Source organism: Gallinula chloropus, assembly GCF_964237585.1.
Source record: "Gallinula chloropus genome assembly, chromosome: 1".
NCBI lineage: Eukaryota > Metazoa > Chordata > Aves > Gruiformes > Rallidae > Gallinula > Gallinula chloropus.
The window spans coordinates 74,576,909-74,595,934 of NC_140085.1; the positions used below are offsets into that span (position 1 = coordinate 74,576,909).

At 42.6% G+C, this 19,026-nt stretch overlaps 1 protein-coding gene across 3 annotated transcripts in view; it reads left to right on the forward strand.

Annotated features, from left to right (window-relative positions):
* The window catches only part of ITPR2 (inositol 1,4,5-trisphosphate receptor type 2), a gene marked incomplete at its 5' end in the record, with an annotated part of 263,069 nt that overhangs the window by 120,807 nt on the left and 123,236 nt on the right, over window positions 1–19,026 (forward strand). For all 3 annotated transcript variants that reach the window (XM_084279428.1, XM_084279429.1, XM_084279430.1), the window contains 4 exons: window positions 4,780–5,031; window positions 6,641–6,766; window positions 11,853–11,981; window positions 12,581–12,701. In XM_084279428.1, the coding sequence (XP_084135554.1) occupies window positions 4,780–5,031; window positions 6,641–6,766; window positions 11,853–11,981; window positions 12,581–12,701 (628 nt within the window). The remainder of the gene's footprint in view (window positions 1–4,779; window positions 5,032–6,640; window positions 6,767–11,852; window positions 11,982–12,580; window positions 12,702–19,026) is intronic.

The window sequence follows — 19,026 nt, forward strand, 5'->3', positions numbered from 1 at the left end:
GACAAATCTTCATGCCAATAAAATGACTAGGAACATACCTAACTGGCTTCTCTGCAATTAGGATTTGAAATACAGTGTGTGTGATAAATGAAGTCTTCGACTTGCAGACACTTGTGCATTTAACTCTAATAATGCTAACAGCTCAGTGAGATTAATAAATTGAATACGGTGAAAAGTCTGGGAAGGATCAGAATCCAAGGAACATTTTTCTTGACTTTACAAAGAGGATTTTTCTTTGGCTTTTGGAAGAGACAGCTTCATGAAGAAAACAGAGATAAGCTCTAGTTGTGCTGTGAACAAAACTAAAACCTGCTGAAATTTCCTTCCACGGCAACAAAGAGGAAAAACTTCTAATTAAGAAAATAAAGCTTCAGCCTACATGGATAACCTTTAATGGAATCCACCTCAACCTTTTCAATTTGACTGAAGTCTTTTAACATACAATATCAATTACAAGCCTTTGATTTACATAATTCAAACAGTTCTTGTGCCTTTGTGCTCTTAGATATTTCCCCTTCTGCCTCAGCCTCTTGTAAGTTTTTCCTTTCTTACCAAAATCGTTAGATTTTTCTCAATACATTTTGTTACTGACCTATAACAGCACAAAGGTAAGTTGTCACATTATATTTTCAAGCTGACTACATGACAAAAACTGAAATGAACCTGGATGTGACATTTGCATTGTAAGTCCTGCAAGAGTTTGCGGGGCAAGGAGTGGGGGGGACACACACCTCTGTTTTGACAAAAGAGAGTAAGATTATGATCTGTTTAAAAAAAAAAAAAAAACAAACCAAAAAAGTGGGAAATTATGGGTAAGTAATTATGATTTGTTAGAAAAGAATGCTAATAGTGAAAATCAAATGGTGATTCAGTATGAAGGAAGCAGTGTAGCCTAATTGTTGGAATTTGACATGGAGTCGGCACAGTTTCTCAGCAGACAACTGAGATGTACTTGGTGACCTTAAGCAAGTGGTGGAACTCTTTTTTCTGCGCCTCCAGATGGGGCATGTAAACAGTTTGTTACAAAAGAAGACAGAGTGTGAGTGGACAGTGTGTCTTGACTACTCCTGTGTTTTCTTTTACCCACGGGAAGTATATCGCAGCTTATTCCTGTTTACTGGGAGTAAGGGATAAACTGACCATGCTGAGATGTTTTACCAAGTGCATGCAGATGAAAGAGCAGCATTACGAAAGAGCACTTTCATAAGATACATTGAACATTCCTGACTTGGCTTATTCACTCAGTCTCGTATCCATGGTCCCTGTGCCTGTAGAGTGCTGGTAATGAGGTTTACCAACCCGAAAGGGTTCCTTAGGGCACTTTTTCTCATTACAAGCATGTTTTGAGGTTCCTGAAAGAACACTGCTTGTCAGTGCAAACACTATTGCAAAAGGAGAACAAAATTTACTTTTGAACCGGATCAAGGTGGCTGCAGAGTGTTATATTATCTGTAGTATTCTGGGGTCATATATCACAGAGTCAACAACTGCTCCTTGTGGTGGATTGACCCTGGCTGGAGGCCAGATGCCCACTTAAAGCCACTCTGTCATTCCCTTCTTCAGCTGGACAGGGGAGAGAAGATACAACAAAAGGTTCATGAGTTGAGATAAGGACAGGGAGAGATCACCCACCAATTACAGTCATGGGCAAAAGAGACTCTGTATAAGAAAAATTCGAATAATTTATTACCAATTAAGTTGAACAGACTAATGAGAAATAAAACCAAATCTTAAAACACCTCCTCCCACCCTTCCTTTCTTTGGACTCAACATCTCTCCCAGTTTCTCTACCTCCTCCCTGCAAGCAGCATGAGGGGTTGGGGACTGGGGGCTGTGGTCTGTCCATCACACGTTGTCCCTGCTGCTCCTTCCTCCTCAGGGGCAGGACTCCTCACGCTCTTCCCCTGCTCTAGCGTGGGGTCCCTTCCACAGGAAACAGTCCTCCACCAACTTCTCCAACATGAGTCCTTCCCATGGGCTGCAGTTCTTCGTGAACTGCTCCAGCCTGGTCCCCCATAGGGTCACAAGTCCACCCAGCAAACCTGCTCCAGCCTAGGCTCCTCTTTCCATGGGACCACTGTTTCTGCCAAGAGCTTGCTCCAGTGTGGGCTTCCCACAAGGCATAGCCTCCTTCAGATGTCTCCACCTGCTCCAGTGTGGCATCCTCCACGGGCTGCTGGTGAAATCTCTACTCATCGTCATCTTCCCATGCAGGGGAAACTCTGCTCTAGCGCCCAGAGTGCCTCCTCTTCCCCCTTCTTCACTGACCTTGGTGTCTGCAAAGGTTCTCACATCATCTCACTCCCTTTTCTGCTGGCAAAAAGTGGCTGCTTGCATCATTTTTTTTCCCCCCCTCTTAAATATATTGTCACAGAGGTGCTACCACTGTTGCTGATGGGCTCAGCCTTGGCCAGTGTCAAGTCTGTCTTGGAGCTGGGTGGTATTGACTCTCACGGACTTAGGGGAAGCTTCTGGCAGCTTGTTGCAGAAGCCACCCCTGCAGCACCCCCATTACCATAACCTTGCCACGCAAACCCAAAACACTCCTTTACTGACCAACTTTTGTTAGACTTCCATAGAGTTCTTAACTTGTCAGAAATATTCTTCAGTAGAAGAAAATGCTGCTGGGTTGTTTTGGTTTACTTTTTTTCCCCCATCACCGAGCTCGTGATGCTCAGTGGGACCTTTGGCTAACAGTGAATCATTGTCTTCCTTTTCTGCTTTTAAAGGGACATAATTTTCTTGGCTTGGGTCAATATTCAGATGCCCTTTGTGAGCCACATTTCAAAGTGGATAACTTGGGGGAAGGGGATGACATAATCTTCTGTCCCTGCATTTACAATGATTACCTTGTCCCCCTTAGCTCTTTTTGTGCTGATGCAACATCTGCTTCAGCTTCCAGTTCCTCACAGTCATTATACAGCAAGAGTGACATGCAGTGTTGTGTTCTGCAAGTTCACTATCTCCTGGTATTTCTTTCTCATTCCTCAGCAATAAATACATGAAAGGATGAGGGGTCAGTTTGACTTGATAGGATAAAATATTAAGCGGTACTGGTAGAGATGAGGTCTGGATTTGATGTAAGAAACCTGGAAAAAGTTGTCTTCCTGCTCCTCTGTGTTTAATGTACACAAGTTGTAATAACTATGGGAATGGGGTGAACAACTTAATAGAAAACAACAGAGCAGGTACCTTCCCAGAGGGCTTGGTGTGTGGGGTTTTATTATTTTGTATTTGAAATGTCCTGCGAGCATAGTATTACAGACATGAAAAAGTTAGGCCCATTTTCCAAAGTTTTGAATAGTCATGTTTTCCCTGTTTTGGTCATGGAGTGCAATAAAATGAATGATGACTGGGCCCCCATACTGTGTCCTTCCTTCCTCCCATACACTGGTCCCTTTAAACCCTTTTGTTTCTGTCCTGTGGATTGTCCAGAAAGCGTCTCTTTTGAAGAGGCATGAGTAGAAACTTTTTAAAACCCCAAAGATAAATGAGAAACAGGAATTGCAGGAAAGTCTGAATTCACCATTTACTCCATCCACTTGTCAAAGTAAAAATAAGGAAGAAACAGGGGAAACATAATCAGAAAAGTTGTAGTCAGACTTGAAATGTTGAAACCCTAGAAAATATAATGAAATATTTCCTGACTTCTGATACTTTTTAGCTCCTCTGGAAGACCAGTTTTCACTCCTGCTCTTACTGCCTTCCCATTTCTTAGCAGCTCCACCAACCTTTATGTCTACCCTTGAAATTCAGTAAGCTAGGATCTCATTTCATGCAGAGACTTGGATAGGTCAAGTGCCTTGTTCACAAAATAGGATGGACGTGGTGCTGCCAAGGTGCATCCTGTACTAGAAAGGGTTCATGGGGGCTTATTTTTCACTTCCATTGAGAGCACGCTGTGCTTAAAAGGAAAGTGATGAAGAAGAGGCAGGACAACTGTCCCGACCCAGCTCTGCTCAGGCTCGCAGAGCAGCGCTGGCAGCAGGAACATCCAGAGTATGGGGCGTTCAAAACAGGGTTGGAGTAAAACTTGTCTGTGAGATCTGCTGAAATGGGGCTGCCGGCATCCGTCTCCGCCCTGGATCCTCTTGAGATGAGCAGTGTGCTTGTAGCAAAATCAAATATTTATCACATACACCAGTTTTCTGTTAAATGGAAGTGCTGGCATGATGCTGACAATGTCAAGATCCATCTGCCAAATTTGCATAGATTGGGAAAAATCCTCCTTTGTTTCTGATGCTGAGCGGGGCCACAGAAAAGAGCGGTGACGTTCTTGGTGAGCCACGGGCTTTTTGTGTGAGGTAGCATGGAAGATTTAATCTCTTTGCACCTCAAGTCCCTATCTATAAAACAGGACAATAATACCCCCTAGCCTAACAATACAATTAACTTAAACCCCAAACCCAACATTGAGATAGTAGGAATAATAAGGGTGGCATACTGTCTTAGGTAAACACAGAGCTACATAAAAATTATATTTCAAATTTGCCTTGAATTAGTTCACTCCTTGGTGAGTTATTCCAGATTTTCACGTGTAGATAACAGTGGAAATTTGCCTTAGATATTGTTTTGGTGTGTGCATTTGGTGAGCTACCTCAGAGTACCTTTGGGTTGGGTTTTTTTTGAGCTAGGCAGTCTTTGCATACTTAAAGGTAGAACAAAGTAAAGAAATGAAGAAAACCACAGAATCATTTAGGTTGGAAATTACCATTAAGAGCATCAAGTCCAAAATGACCACAGTGCAGAGTGCTTAAAACTTTGTGCTATCATTTTCAGCTGATAAATGGTGGTGAAGATGTGTTGATATTCTACAACGACAGAGCATCGTTTCCAGTCCTGCTCCAAATGATGTGTTCAGAGCGAGACCGAGCTGATGAGAGCGGACCTTTGGCGTATCACATCACTCTGGTGGAACTGCTAGCAGCTTGTACAGAAGGAAAGAACGTATACACAGAGATCAAGTGCAATTCACTCCTGCCACTGGATGATATAGTGAGAGTAGTGACCCATGATGACTGCATACCTGAGGTGAGAGTCACTGCACGAGGAAGCAGACTTACCATTTTTAGCAACGCGGAGAACGTTTCGTTGTTTGTGTTATCCTGAGGAGCTGGGTACTTGCACAGAAAGCAGGCTGGAAGCAGGTGGTGTTCGTTAAGGTGAACAAGTGAGGAAGGATAGGCAGTATTTTCTTAAAAAGAAAGTTCTTTGTCCCTTATGCTTTGATTGCCAGCTTTGTGGAGCAGGCACCGTGTTTTGTTTTCCTGGGTTTGTCTGGCCACTGTCTGAGTTCACAGCTCTGATAACTTCTGGCTGTAGCTGCAGAGACTCAGCTGAGCAGTTTGCCAAGCCCACTTTTTGCTGCTGCCTGAATCTGTTGGAAAAGATGGGTAATATGCTGGATGTGCTGAAGTTGGTGGGAGTTTTGGTTGACGTTTCCTTTTATTAAATTCAATTGCAGTCCAGGAAATGTGTTTTTTCACTGCATATGAAGGCCAAATTCTGCAGCTAACACTGGTCATGCCTCAGTAGGACTGTGATACCTGACTCTGATCACAAGGGCAACATTTGCACCAAACCTGATGCGATTAAAAGAAATCTTCTCACTGTCTGTGCAAGCAAGGAGCTTGCTCTGGCTCCGGGTATCAGCTGGAGGGGCTTCCACAGGTTATCTGGTGGGAAACTGGGACTCGTATCAACTGAACTGGGACTTGGGAGGAGTAAAGACATGCTCTGCACCATGAAAAAGGCCCCTTGTGATCATCTGGGTATTTTCTTAAAAAAAAAAAAATGTTTGTTTTGCTTAAAAGTTCCTCCTGACATTAATTTGAACAGATGCTAATTTTAAAAAGCCTGAAGAAATGAAACCTGAAAGTCTGACATGAGTTTTCTCCTGAGTGCATTACAGCTATCTCCTCTCCTTTGACCATGACAAGAAATTTCCAGTGTGTCTGCTTATGTTTATACTGAATGTATACATTTCAGGGGCTGGATATCCATTTCTATAGAGTGCATACACAGACTTGTAATGCAGAAGAGAGAGATAGCAGCCCAGATAAGCCCTGTGCTGCTGTGGTCTCAGCACCACAAAACCTTCCATTCAGGACTGAGTACCACCCACCCCAGATGCAAGTGCTGCATTAGGATTGTGGGAATACAGGGATTGAAGTCCCAGCTCTGCTAAAGATTTTATATTATTTTATTTTATTTTATTTATGTTTGGCTGTTTGGCAAGTCTGTCACAAGGCATCAACCCACACCAGTCAAGTGGCAAGTGCAGGGCGTCCTGCATTTTGACAGCTCCTGGCTTTTGGAGCCAGGCCCTTGTAGCCTTAATAGCATTTAAATACCACATTTATTATTGGCTTGTTTTGTGGGGGTTTGCTGTTGGAGTAAGAATGCTTGCAAAACCTTTCCATTTTTCTTCATGTGATCTTTCAGTAAGTATATTTAATGCATTTGTTGCCGTGCTTCTTAAATCTTCAGAACCAAACATATGCATTATTGCTGTTATTAGTGTTTGTTAGCACTTGAAGGATCTTCTTTATTGTTTGGTATTTTTTGCAGATACAAACCAGCATATTAATAGTTTTCACTCTTCTATTTCATATTGTTTGTGCTTTTGCTGTTCCTGCAGGTGAAAATTGCCTATGTTAATTTTGTTAACCACTGCTATGTGGACACTGAAGTGGAAATGAAAGAAATCTATGCCAGTAACCATATCTGGAATTTATTTGAGAACTTCCTTGTTGATATGGCAAGGGTAAGCTTCATGAGATGTTAAATATTTCAGTACAGTCATGGGTGGCAACTAAACCAGCAGTGACTTTTGGGTGAACTTGTATTAACTGTTTTTTTCAAAGTTGACAATAGAATAATTTGGATTTTTTTAAAACAGGTCATTGTTTCTATTATATTTTATTTATCATCATTTAACTTGTTAATTGCTAGTAACCTTCTCTTTATAAAAGGGCACCTTGGAACCCGTGTTCCTTTCTCCTTTCTTCCAGAAAAAGAATTAATTGATGGATGTAGAGATTTGAGAGTCTGCATATGCATAGGACCTGTGTGTTATGTGTCATTGCAGTGGTGATGATTTAAAAAAAACAACCTACACCTGTAATCTGCTTGCTTTACTAGTACAGTGAGGATCAGGGATCAAGAAATTATTTGGCTTACGTTCCTTCTTTAATCTCACTTCACCCTGTTTTTGTCTCTTATGCCATTGTCACTGCCTTGTCACTGCTGATGAAGGGACTCAGCACCATAGGTGTTCAGTTCCTGTGGACCCCAGTGAGCTTTGTGGTGTCATTACTTGTTAAAATAAGTTTCAAGTCTGAAGTTGAATTAAACTTCCATTCCCTGGTATTTTGAAGGCTGAAAAACAGGGAAATCTTACGACTTGCAGAAGGATAAAACACAATAGTAGAGCCATGAGGATAAGCTAGTGTGGCATAATGACTGCAGCTTACATCACCTGCTAGAAATGGATACATAATGTTTCTTGCAAGAGCTTAATATTAGTCCAAACTAATGGAGTTGCAATTTCTACTCAAGAAATAAACATATAGGTTTTTGGTGCTGGTGGCCTGTATCATGATCACAGAATCACAGAACATTAGGAGTTGCAAAGGACCTCAGAAGATCATCTAGTCCAACCCCCCTGCCAGAGCAGGATCACCTAGACTAAATCACACAGGAACGCATCCAGGCAGGGTTTGAATGTCCCCAGAGAAGGAGGCTCCACAACCTCTCTGGGCAGCCGATCCCAGTGCTCTATCACCCTCACAGTGAAAAAGTTTCTCCTCATATTCATATATGATCTTATATTCACTTATGATCTTTGATGGTGAACAGTATTTTGGAGATTTTTTTCCTAGTCCATGGTCCGTTACATTTTATAATTCTGAAGTTCTCACTCCTTGCATTCTTCATTTTGTTCAAATTAAAGTACAAAAGGTCAAAGAATCTCAGTTCAGTCCTGCAGTGGATATTTACCCAAAAGTAATAGCGTGCCATAAAATAATATCTTTGAAACCTATTGGGAGAAAATACCAAAATTTAAGGCCAAGGTAAGACTGAATGCAAAGACTTGTGCTGTACAGCAGGCACTGGGATCTGTTCGTTTCTCTGTGAAACAGAGAAGTTATAAATGGGTTTTGGTTGGAATGGGTTTGATTGGAATTTTTTGTGTTCGCCCCTCCACACAGAGATGTTTGTGCTCTCTTTTTTTGGTGGTAGCCATTTTCAGCACTATTGAGACCTATACAAATCCTGTTTTCCTGCTGTTTGTCTTGTCTCTGTGGTCATGTTCTACAGCGAAAGTCCTTCTGGACTAACCAAGCTCATTTGAAAATTAAGATCAGAAACCTCCTTGGAGGGCAATTCTGATTTTTAACCTTGCTGGTTTTACTCCAAGAATTACTTTCTCCTGCTTAATTCCCTTTCTGGGTTGCCCTTTCCTGATGTGTCCTGGCCCCGACCCTCTAAGCAGACTTCCCTTCCTAGCCCTTGAACGTGACCAATTTTCTTTGCCCTTGGGCCAGAAGCAGAGATGTAGAAAGAAGGGTCCACAGCTCCGTTCATGAGCCTGGAGGCAATTTGCACCCTGCCAAATGAGGTAGCGTTGTCCTGGCGCTCGTGACCACTGAACTTGTTTTCCCATACTCTTCTCATCAGAGAAATTAGACTCCAGGTCTTCAGAGGGGAAGAGCGAGTGTGTTATTAATGCTATATTGTGTGTGTGCACGTGTGTGCTGTCGGCACTGAATGGCAAAATGCAGGTTTAATTCGCCCTCCTGCTAAGTCCTCAGGGCAGGTGTCTAACTAGTCCTTTTAATGTCCTGGTTAATGGCTAAAAGAGCATGTCAGAAGTGCTCTGGCCTGCCTTGCTCTTCAGACAGCTCCCTGTGAGTGGCCGTGCCTTCCGTGTTGTTGAGTGTGTTTGTTCAGGTTTGTTTTTTCAGGTGTGTTATAAATACATCAGCGTTATGTAGCTATCAGGACAGTTTGAATGCTGTCAGCCTGGTGAAAGATGTTACAATAGCTTTCAAAGCATTTAGAAAAAGAGCCCTTTGATCCGCTGTGTTCCAGTGAGCTAAAAGGGATGCTTTTGCATGAGGGAAGGGGAAATGCTTTTCTTTTAGCTGCTACAAATGCCTGTCAGTGGGTGAGTTGTGAGCTTTGAGCCTGAGTCTGTTATTAGAGAGCACTAAGGTGAAAGACAGAGTGTTATCCTCAGGTTGGAATCCTTCCTTTTTATTTAAAACAAAAAAAGAAAGCAAAAAATAACCAATTTTTTTTTTTTTTTTTAATCTGTTTCTGGATCCAGGAAGGAAATATTTAGTCCCCAACTGTCATTCTCTTTCAACAACGTGCTACATTGCAAAGCAGGCACGAGGCGGCTTCCAGTATAAATTCGGCTTGCCAAAAGCAGCCGCGCTTTCAAAGACACCCTGTTTCTGCCAACCTACTTTCTCCCGTGTGTGACTTCAAGCGTTTGCACTAAGCAAAGTGGGTGCTGCTGAAGGAAAGGCTTCCCTTTCCTGCGTGTGGCCCAGCCTGTAAGTCAGCAGCTGTAGTCTGAGCAGGATTAAAAGAAAGAGCCGGGATCTGACAGCTGTAAAGTCATCCTGGCTTTCTCTGCAGAATTTTTGAAGCATTATTCATGTGAGTTTCGGTCCCAAAGCCTCTTAAGGGGTTTTTAAACACTGCTTTCTCAATCCTCATCTCCATTTCATGCATTTCAGGTTTTTTTTCTTCCATGGGGAAACATCTTTCAGTCCCCAAAGGGCAGAGGGATAAGAACAAATGAGAGGATTTCCAAATTCCTTCTGTGCTGGGAATTTTTCAGACCGGTGTTGGAGCAGAATGGCACCCTTGCATATGGCTCTGCCTTTTAGACAAGCAAAGGGGAAAGCTTAAAAGCATTTTGGAATTGAGTTTTGGTGATTTCTGAATTCACTGTGCCAGCGCTGCACAGCTCCCTGTCTTACCACTGGGACTGCAAGTGCTGAGACTCAGAGCTACTGGTTTCAGCCAAAACTGCCCTGCAGGTTAATTAAAACTAGAACAACTTCAAGAGAATTTTAGTTCTATGCCTTTTTTTTTCTTCTTCAAAAAAGTTTTTATTATTAACTGAATCTGTTACTTTGATGAGGACTGGGGGTGGTGGTGGTATCATTCTTTTCCCAAAATTGAAGGGATGAAGAGTTTGCTATTTCAGTTGAGCCACTGTTGCTTCTCTGACCAAAAATCTTTCCTTTCCTGGGATGCTAAAAAATGCACTGTGGGGCATGACTTGTTTATCTGACACATTTTAGAAAAGCAGACAAGCAAAGCTCCTCAAGATGCCTCATTTCTGTCGGCCTGAGGTTATCTTTGGATATCCCTTTGCCTACCGTGTGCCAGTGCCTGGATGTTGCACTGCAGATCCTTTCGTGCTCCCGTGACCTGTATCTTCCCCTGAACGTGGGCGCTGTGGGATGTCACACCAGTGGCCATCCCCAAAACACGTCTGGTGACTTCGCTGCCTTGTAGTGTCCAAGTGTGGCAGTGGCAGTGTGCAATTAGAGAGCACGTTTGCCCTGTGTGAGATGCAGGGGCAATGGATCACCTTTCTGGCTCTGTCTCCAACTTTTCTCCGTGACGTTAAGCAGTTGACGCTGCTTCTCTGGACTTCAGTTCCCCGTCGATAGAGCAGCGTCATGGGAAGTATGTGCCGCGCAGGTCCACGATGGTGTGTGAAATGCTCAGATAGGAACGTGGAGGCCACCCCCAAAGCCTATAAACAAAATAAATCCCACTTCCACATATCTTCCCTAGAAGAGGACAGCTTTGCCTTTCATTTCTTGTTATACATGACTAGAAGTGCTTATTTAAAGGCTGTTGAAGAGGTAGTATAAGTGTCTTGCCTTTCTCAACGTGTTTGGCGCTCCGTAGGCTCCTTTTAGTACTGCTTCCAGTGACATATACAAAGTGAAAATTATTCTGTATAGATGCTCACAAATGTTGAAAAGAAATAAAGAAATAAAAGAAGTACTGAGGAATGCAATCCACCCAGTAATTTTTTCCTTACTTTAAGCATGACATCTTTATGCAGCAACAAACTTTTAGTGTTGTACCAAAGGGTGTCTTCAGGAATCTTTTGTACAAATCCTTCCACCATTTAATCATCCTTCTGTGCTCCAGAGGTGTCCCAGTACCATCCATTCTCTTCTTTCATTGTTTTTAGCTTGTCTTTTCTATTTTCCCCATGTGGCTTTCCTAAGTAACACTGTCTGTCTTACAGTTTACAATCCTAAGGCTGTTGATATTGACTGTGCTGTTCCCTTTCTTCCCCTCTTTTTCTAACCTTTTTCCTGCAAATGAGCTTTACCTTCACCGCCCATTTGTGGTGATTGTAGAGAGAAGTTAAATGTCACATGAAATCTTTCTAACCTAAGGTGTTTATGTCTCCTCTGTGTCTAAGGCCTCTCCTAACCAGCCCCACGGTGGGAGGAAAAGCCCACTTTCTTCTTGAATCTGTCTAAATGTGTACGTGGCATGCAGCATGCTGATTTAGGGGGATCTTTTTTTCATGGTGTGGAAAATAATAGACAACCAACCAGAAAGAGCTAGTTCGGGAGAGAAAGGTATTCAGAGGGACAAGGAAGATATCCAAGAAGAAAGATAAGCTATCACAAATACAGCTTGAACTCCTAAGATAGTTATTGCTGCTCAATTTTGTATGAAAATAATTTGGGTTTGTATTAGAAAGAAATATTCTGTGTGTTGTAATAGCTACAAAATGTCAAAGCTTGCTTACTTAAAAGAACTAAATCTCATTGCTTCCTCCTTCTTCCCTGTAGGTTTGTAACACAACCACGGATCGTAAACATGCAGACACATCTCTGGAGAAATATGTCACTGAGCCTGTGATGAACATCGTGAGTGGCTTCTTCAATTCACCATTTTCAGATAACAGCACCAGCCTCCAGGTAAGGAAAAGAGACACAGACAAATATGCAATTCAGACCATTAATGAGATACCTTCTCCTACCCAGATGAGAATGTTGTATCTTTACATCTTCCTTTAATTTCTCTGCCCCCTCTCATGCCACTGGCTAGCAGCTTAATTTCTATTTAAAACACTCACTCTTAATTTTTACCACTTAGAGCTCTGAACCAGTAGACAGCTCAAGATGCTCAGATTTACTCCCGGCTCCTGTGAATTCAGTGGCGGGAGCATCCTTGCAGAGTAATGGTCTATCTTGGTGTTTGTACAAGTAAAATGCTGTGTCCTATGACAAAAGGGATGCATACCTGAGAACTGGGAAAACTTCTCCTTCCTGCTCCCTACTGTATTTGCTTCATATCACTTGCAATCTGAGGAAGAATTGCATGATTTGGCCTTTTTAGAGGTGCGGCACTGATTTCTGTTCTATCCTGTCCAGTCCTGAAGAACCATTTAATGGAGTTGTAGCTTGAGCCTACAAGCTAAAACCCCCTTGCATATGGTTTATGTTGTGTCAAACCCCGGGGCAGCTGTGAGGGGATTCTAAAGGGTACAATTCCATGTTTATCTTTTTGTTTTCAGACACACCAGCCTGTTTTTATTCAGCTGCTGCAGTCTGCCTTTAGAATTTACAACTGTACCTGGCCAAATCCAACACAGAAAGCCTCGGTGGAGTCATGTATCAAGACTCTGGCTGAAGTGGGTAGGTGGCAGGTTTTACTTTCGTTACTGTTCTCTGTGTTGTAAGGTCAGACTTCCTGGAGGTTGAACAGTTTGTAATTTTACTCTGCCATCCTGAAATTGTGACAGTGGTGATTTCAGGAACACCACTTTCTGAGGCAAAATTCTTTCTCCTTTTATAACCCATTCAAATCTGTCCAGTCAAATAGGGTTGATAGGTGAAACCTGTATGTCAGAGAGATGAGTTTGCTTAAGTGAGCGATGGTTGAACTTGACCTGAAGCAAGTTATGATATTAACACATCAGCTATGAGAAACCCTGGGTGTTTCTAGTTGTTCTGGCTACGTTTGCACAAGCTGTAGTAAGCAGCCATGCTTAGCAACAGTGCATGGGAGAGCACCCATCATTCTCCCCCTTGGATCCCGAGAGTCGCATTGGCTATGGTCGGTCACAGTCCTGGGCTGGTTTGGGTTTTGTCCTGTGGGGGAGCTGGGGATGGAAACTGTAACTGTGCCCCTCCATAGCTTCTCTGCTTGCTCCTCACCATTCGGCCCACTCATTTACTGCTGCTACACAGTTGGCCTTGTCAGGGGAATATTGCCTTGCACTGGCACAGGGACCAAATTTGTTTGTCAGGGCAGCTGATAAAGTACATGCTTTCAAATGAGTTCAAATGCTGTGCTGAAGTGGAAGGTTTAAAACTTCATATCCTAAAACAAAATAAAAAAAACATTCTATGCCATTATATACCTGAGACTGGCAAAAGTGAATTCTTAAGTTAAATGTCTGTGAATACACTTTTAAAGCCTTCTGCCCTGACAGAAAAAAGGATTATTCAGTGCTGTTTCTAAAAGTCAGTCATTTTGATTACTCGTAAAATAAGTTTCTGCTCAGTGTGAATGAAATCTGAGCAGAGGGTGAGATACAGAAACTGGCTAAATCCTATTGCTGATGCAAAGTTCTAATAAATAATGGTAAAACAATATGAGAGGGTTCTTCAACCACCTGCAGCATCTGTGGCATCCTAACAATCAACACTAGGTGTAGAGTTTTGGAATAGCTTTACAGGAGTATCATTTAACTTTTAGCCAAAACATCTCATTAACTTTTTGTGTGAATGAGAATAAGCAGTTACCTACAGTCTTAGCAACCTTCAATTGTTTTATTTGTTGTGCAAATGATTTAATTATGGATCCATCTGGCAGGAGAATTTTGGAAGTTAAAGACGTTATTTCCTTTCTGCTACAGCTACTGCAGTCTCAAATAAAGCTCTTGTCCTACAAATCCTTGTTTGTGTGTTTAACACTTAATGTCCCTCCTCTTCTCTGGCAGTTCTGGAAAGAGTCATCAATAAATGACTTCCTTTGGGAGTCTGAGGAAAGGGAAATCGCAGGGCAGGTGAGAGCATTTTTGAGACTGAGCATGGCCTATTTGTGCTTCTTGACAGCTCAGTGTTTTCACCTCTGTAGAGTTACATCTAAAATCAAATTCTAGCTCACAGGTCACTGTGTTATCCAACTGAGATGAAGGTATTTGGAGACATCTGAGTGTAGTGCCAAGACAGCCAGTTGAATTCATCCCCACAGCAGCCTGCCAGTGAAGGCATGCGTCATCTTAACAGGCTGGCAGATCCAGCCTCTTGGCCAGGTGCACCAGCATATGAGAGGGCTGTGGTCTTGGGTAGGTTGTCATCTGTGTGCCTCCTGTTCCTGGGGGAGCCAAGGGTAAAGCCCATATACAAGGCATGGCTCATGCCTGGAGTTTTCTTCAGGTATATGACTTTGTTCCCTACTTAGTGGAAGTAGAAATAAAATTCACCATAGTCTTTTATTTCCTTCCTTTTCCTGCTTTATGGATATGATTTACAGTTTGCTGCTAGGTGGGGTTTTTTTAGTAAATACATATATATATGTTGTCCTATGGGTTGAACCTTCCTGCCACTCTGGCTTCCCACCCATGAGATCCCAGCCATACCTGGGGCACTGTCCACTGTGGCAGAGTAGAGCTGAGCTGCTGGCGAAGGGCATCACCCTCATCCTCCTCTGGGACTTCACCTGTGTGTCATCTGGAGGTGCCGTGGGTCTGGCTGCCTGCTGAAAGCACACGTTAGCCTGTACGTAGTGGTTTCCTGCCCGTATCATGATAGCTGTCTAAGGATTCATCACTGACAGCAACGTGGAGGAGGAGCATGGTGACATCTTTTGTTTGGTGCTTTATATCAACAGTGCAGAAAGGGCGTGCAAGGGGACCAGGTGAGCTGAGGGGCATTTCCCCAAACAGCAAGTTAGCTGGAGAAGAGGTGGAAGTGGAGTTGTTAACAAACACCCCTAAGCAGGAGTTTGTCTGGCTAGAGGAGATTTTGCCTGCCAGTGCTGCACAGTGTTTTCAGGCACGGTGCCAAACGTGTCTTGCCTGGACTAATTGAGCAGGCCTGCTTTGCTCTGCTGGAAGCTTTGGAAAAACTGCCCCAGCGGGGGGTACCAGAGGCTTTTAAAATCAAGGCCCTTTTGTGATTAGAGCAGGTGCCTGGTGCCTTTCTCCATCGGGTGTTTCACCACAAAAAATGGTGCCTCTCTTGGAGAAGGAAGAGGTTTCTTCCATAATACAAACAGGGGGGCCCTTTTTTGCCTCATTTGCTCGCTGCATATGTGGACTAGGTTTGAATTTTGGCTAGGAATCTGTGAGCACTCTTCTGCCTCTTTGTGTGTGTGTGTGTGTGTGTGTGTGTGACTTGAGAGTCTGACAGCTTTAATGTGAAGGCCTTCATGTTTCACAGCAGGGTTTTAAAAAAAAAAACCCTCTAGAAAGATTTTGCCTATATCAGAGAGATAGAGTATTGGACAGATTTACAGCAGGGACCAAAGACTTTTGATGGAAAATAAATATAGTATAGAGTTGAAAGAACAAACATGATTTTGTGTGTGTGTGTGTGTGTGTGTTGTAGCCTTGGATTTAGAAATGAATCTCAGGAGGAAGAAAGATCATACACAGATTTCCCAAGATATCAAAGATCCATATAACAATGCACTTTTAAAAGACCCATTTCAGAGCAAGTTTAAGCGCCATACGTCCTGCTCAGTGCTTACGAGTTTGCTGCTGCAGGTGGATGTAAGTATTGCCTCGAGAGCTTAAGATCATTACATCTGTCTTCTTATGAGCAATGTGAGAAAGTGCATTATCTTCCAGGTCAGCAAAAGGATATGTTGCAGAAGCTAATTTTGTATAACCCTGGTTCTTCAACTCCACTTGATCACTGGGGAAAAGCTTCATGTGCTTTTCAAGCTTCGCTGCTTCATCTCCAGGCGGTTGTCTGCCTCCAGTTCAGCAAGAAGCATAGAGGTTTGCTTCTCTTCTTCGTCAGGGACCCTTCTGTGGCTCCCAAGAGGCTTGGAACACATTTGGTGACCTGGCAGGAGTTAGAAACACTGACAATGGGCTATAGATGGATGTTAATGTGTCTCGTTCATGTGGGTTATCACAGTAATGGGAATTAACGTGTTGTAGGTTTATCACTTTTGCTTCTTCTCAGTTATTACATAGGACTGAGCTTTTGCTGGAAAGTACAGTAAAAGATATCAGCAATCAAAACAGCGTCCATCTCACTGGTAAAATAGCTACAAATGAAAAATGTTTAAAAGGTCCCCTGATCTTTGTGAAGATGGAAGAACTAAAATGTCTAATGGTTTGATTTAGTTCAAATTAATTTATTGTTAAAGGGCTTTCAGTTCCTACATTTTATAATCTTTGCAAGACTGTGAAGGGTGAAGGCCCATTTCAAAGTTTGCATTTTAAGCCATCCGCTGTCTTTCCTTATGGTAAAATTAGGGAATCCTCACAACTAAAGATCTTGACTGTGTATCTTAAATTGCATTGGAGCGGGGTCTTTCTCCAAGGGCTGACCAGTCTTTCAGGACCCATGCAGAGAATGCTGCTTCTTAATTAAGTGGTCATTCCTACATTTCACCCCCAAGCATCAGTTTTCTTTTCTGTTACATGGGCAAATACACTCATCTCTGCAGTACTGTTAGCTTTCTCCCTTAGGTTTTTACAAATTGCATCTTCCCTCTGACACTGTGTGTGTATCCCAGGGATGTGGTATGTGTATGGCTGTGCTCTTACCACCAATAATGAAATAACTGGAATTTCTCAGATGAGTGAGTAGACAGTGGCAGATAGGAACCTGCATTTTGTTAGACTGCTACTCTTGGCAGACCCTTTTGAAAACCATCTGTCAGCAAGCCAAATTACATTCACCATTATCAGATTATGCTCTAGGATGCTAGGAGAAGCAAAAGGAGAATCTTACAAAATGGGAGGCAAGTCCTGTAAGGTTGCTCTTTCGTAAACTCCTAAGTGGAACACGTATGGAGGAAGTACTACTGGGATGGTCAGAGGGAAGGAGAACTGTATGACAAGAAAGAAACTCAGGGAGCCCCACCTTTTTTGCCTAGCAAAGCAAAGGCCCGTGATGTTACTCTTCGAAAGTACTTAGAACCATATATAGTCACAAGAAGAGACATTTAAGCTAAAGGACCAGGGCTGACTCGAAAAAAAAATGGACACAAATTATGCCAGGTTGTATATAACCTAAATAAAGTTAGATTGTAAATCAGAGGTTGGGGACCACCATTGGAAGGATGTCCTTGGTCAAATGGCCAAGAGACAATGGAAGGAGGAGAGATGGCAGAAAAGCTAGCTTCATTTTAAATGGTGCTCAATACATTTTTCCAAAAGAAATTAAAGGACATGGGTTGTCTGTAGCAAAGACCAGGTGGTCTGAAGGAGCAGTGAAGTCCTTTCTCGTTTGGCATTCATTCACCAATTTCAGCTCACCAATACCTCTTTGTACAGAATCAGAAACCTCTCCTGTGGGGCTTCTTGACCATGTCCTCTAAAGCCATTCCTTTTTCCATGACAAATTACAAACAGGAAACATTAAACATAAAATCTAGGTTACATTTTATTGCTTCTTTGGAATTATTGTGCATAATATAAGGGTTTTTTTCTACCCTGAAAATACTTGATTTCACTTCCCTACTGAGTTTTTAAAATCTCTTTTCCATTTTATAAAAAGCTAGACCTTCATTTTCAATTTTTAGTTCAAATAAAATAATTATCCTGTTGTTACTTTTTTGACAGCAAGAAGACTACATTTCAGATGAAGCACATATTTTATTCTATTTTAACTGTTTGTGTTTCCCTAATTGCAAGAAAAATTCAATGATGATCTTTTTACAGACTGATAAATATTTTAGTGTAGATTTTCTGTTAGAAAAAAAAACATCCAAGTGAAGGGTAGAAGATTGGCAGGCTTGTGTCTTGTCTACACAAAGCTTTTATTTCCTTTAAAAAGTCTTGCTGTTGCTAGCATTTGTGTCTCTCCATCCAAATGCATTTGTTAAGCAGTCAGTAAATGATTAAGGAGCTGGAGAGACTGATTTATGGAGCAAAATTAATTGAACTAAATATGTTAAGTGACAACTGGGAAGTGTGGGAGAACATGATAGAGTTGTCTGCAACAACAAGATGGGCATAAAGGCTTCATGGACAGGTACAGCTGTGGCTTTTTTGTGACCCAGATTGCCTGTCACGCTCCAACTTGAGGTGTTTTAAGGGGTGAAACGCCACCTGCGTGTTCCCCAGAAAACCCACACCAGAGACGGTTTAGGGTAGTGTACTAAATAGCTGTGAAACCACTAAATACTATTGTATTTTGTTTCTATAGACTACAAAAGCTAATGGGGTGAAATTTAAAATTAGGGAACGCTAGGTGGGAATATCAAGAGGAGTGGCAAGCTCCCTTACAGCAAGGCAGGGTACTCTGAAGAACGGGCTTCCAAAGAAAATTGCGAGCAAGGGCCGCTTCCTGGAAATCCTGAGTGCTAAATTGATCCTATGACTCGGGTTGGCAGTGTGAAGAAGGGCCAGTGCTTCACAAGCGTTCCTGAAATAGGTCCTTTTACATCCAATTTCTGTGCTTCTGTGAAGAGAACTGCGCGCAGGTAATTTCACCGAGTCCATCTCGGCCCATTTCAGCCCTTCCGCCAGCAGCCAGACGGTGCTCTTGGGACTTCGGCCGAGTCCAGATTATTTGCAGAGAGAGGCTTGATTTTTAGCTACCTGCTTCTTGACATTAATGTTGCCCTTTTCTTTGGAGTCCCCATCTCAGAGTACTTATTTCATAGTTTAAACAGTAAAGGAGAAGAAAAGCTGCTGATGCCCTGGGTGCATGCAGAGCCATCCAGCGTGCGGCAGAGCATTTTACCACGGCCTGGCCTCATCGGCGTCCCTCTGCTGCTGAGACTGTTTCCATGAGCGCCCTTTGCTGGCTTGGCTCAGCTTGGCTC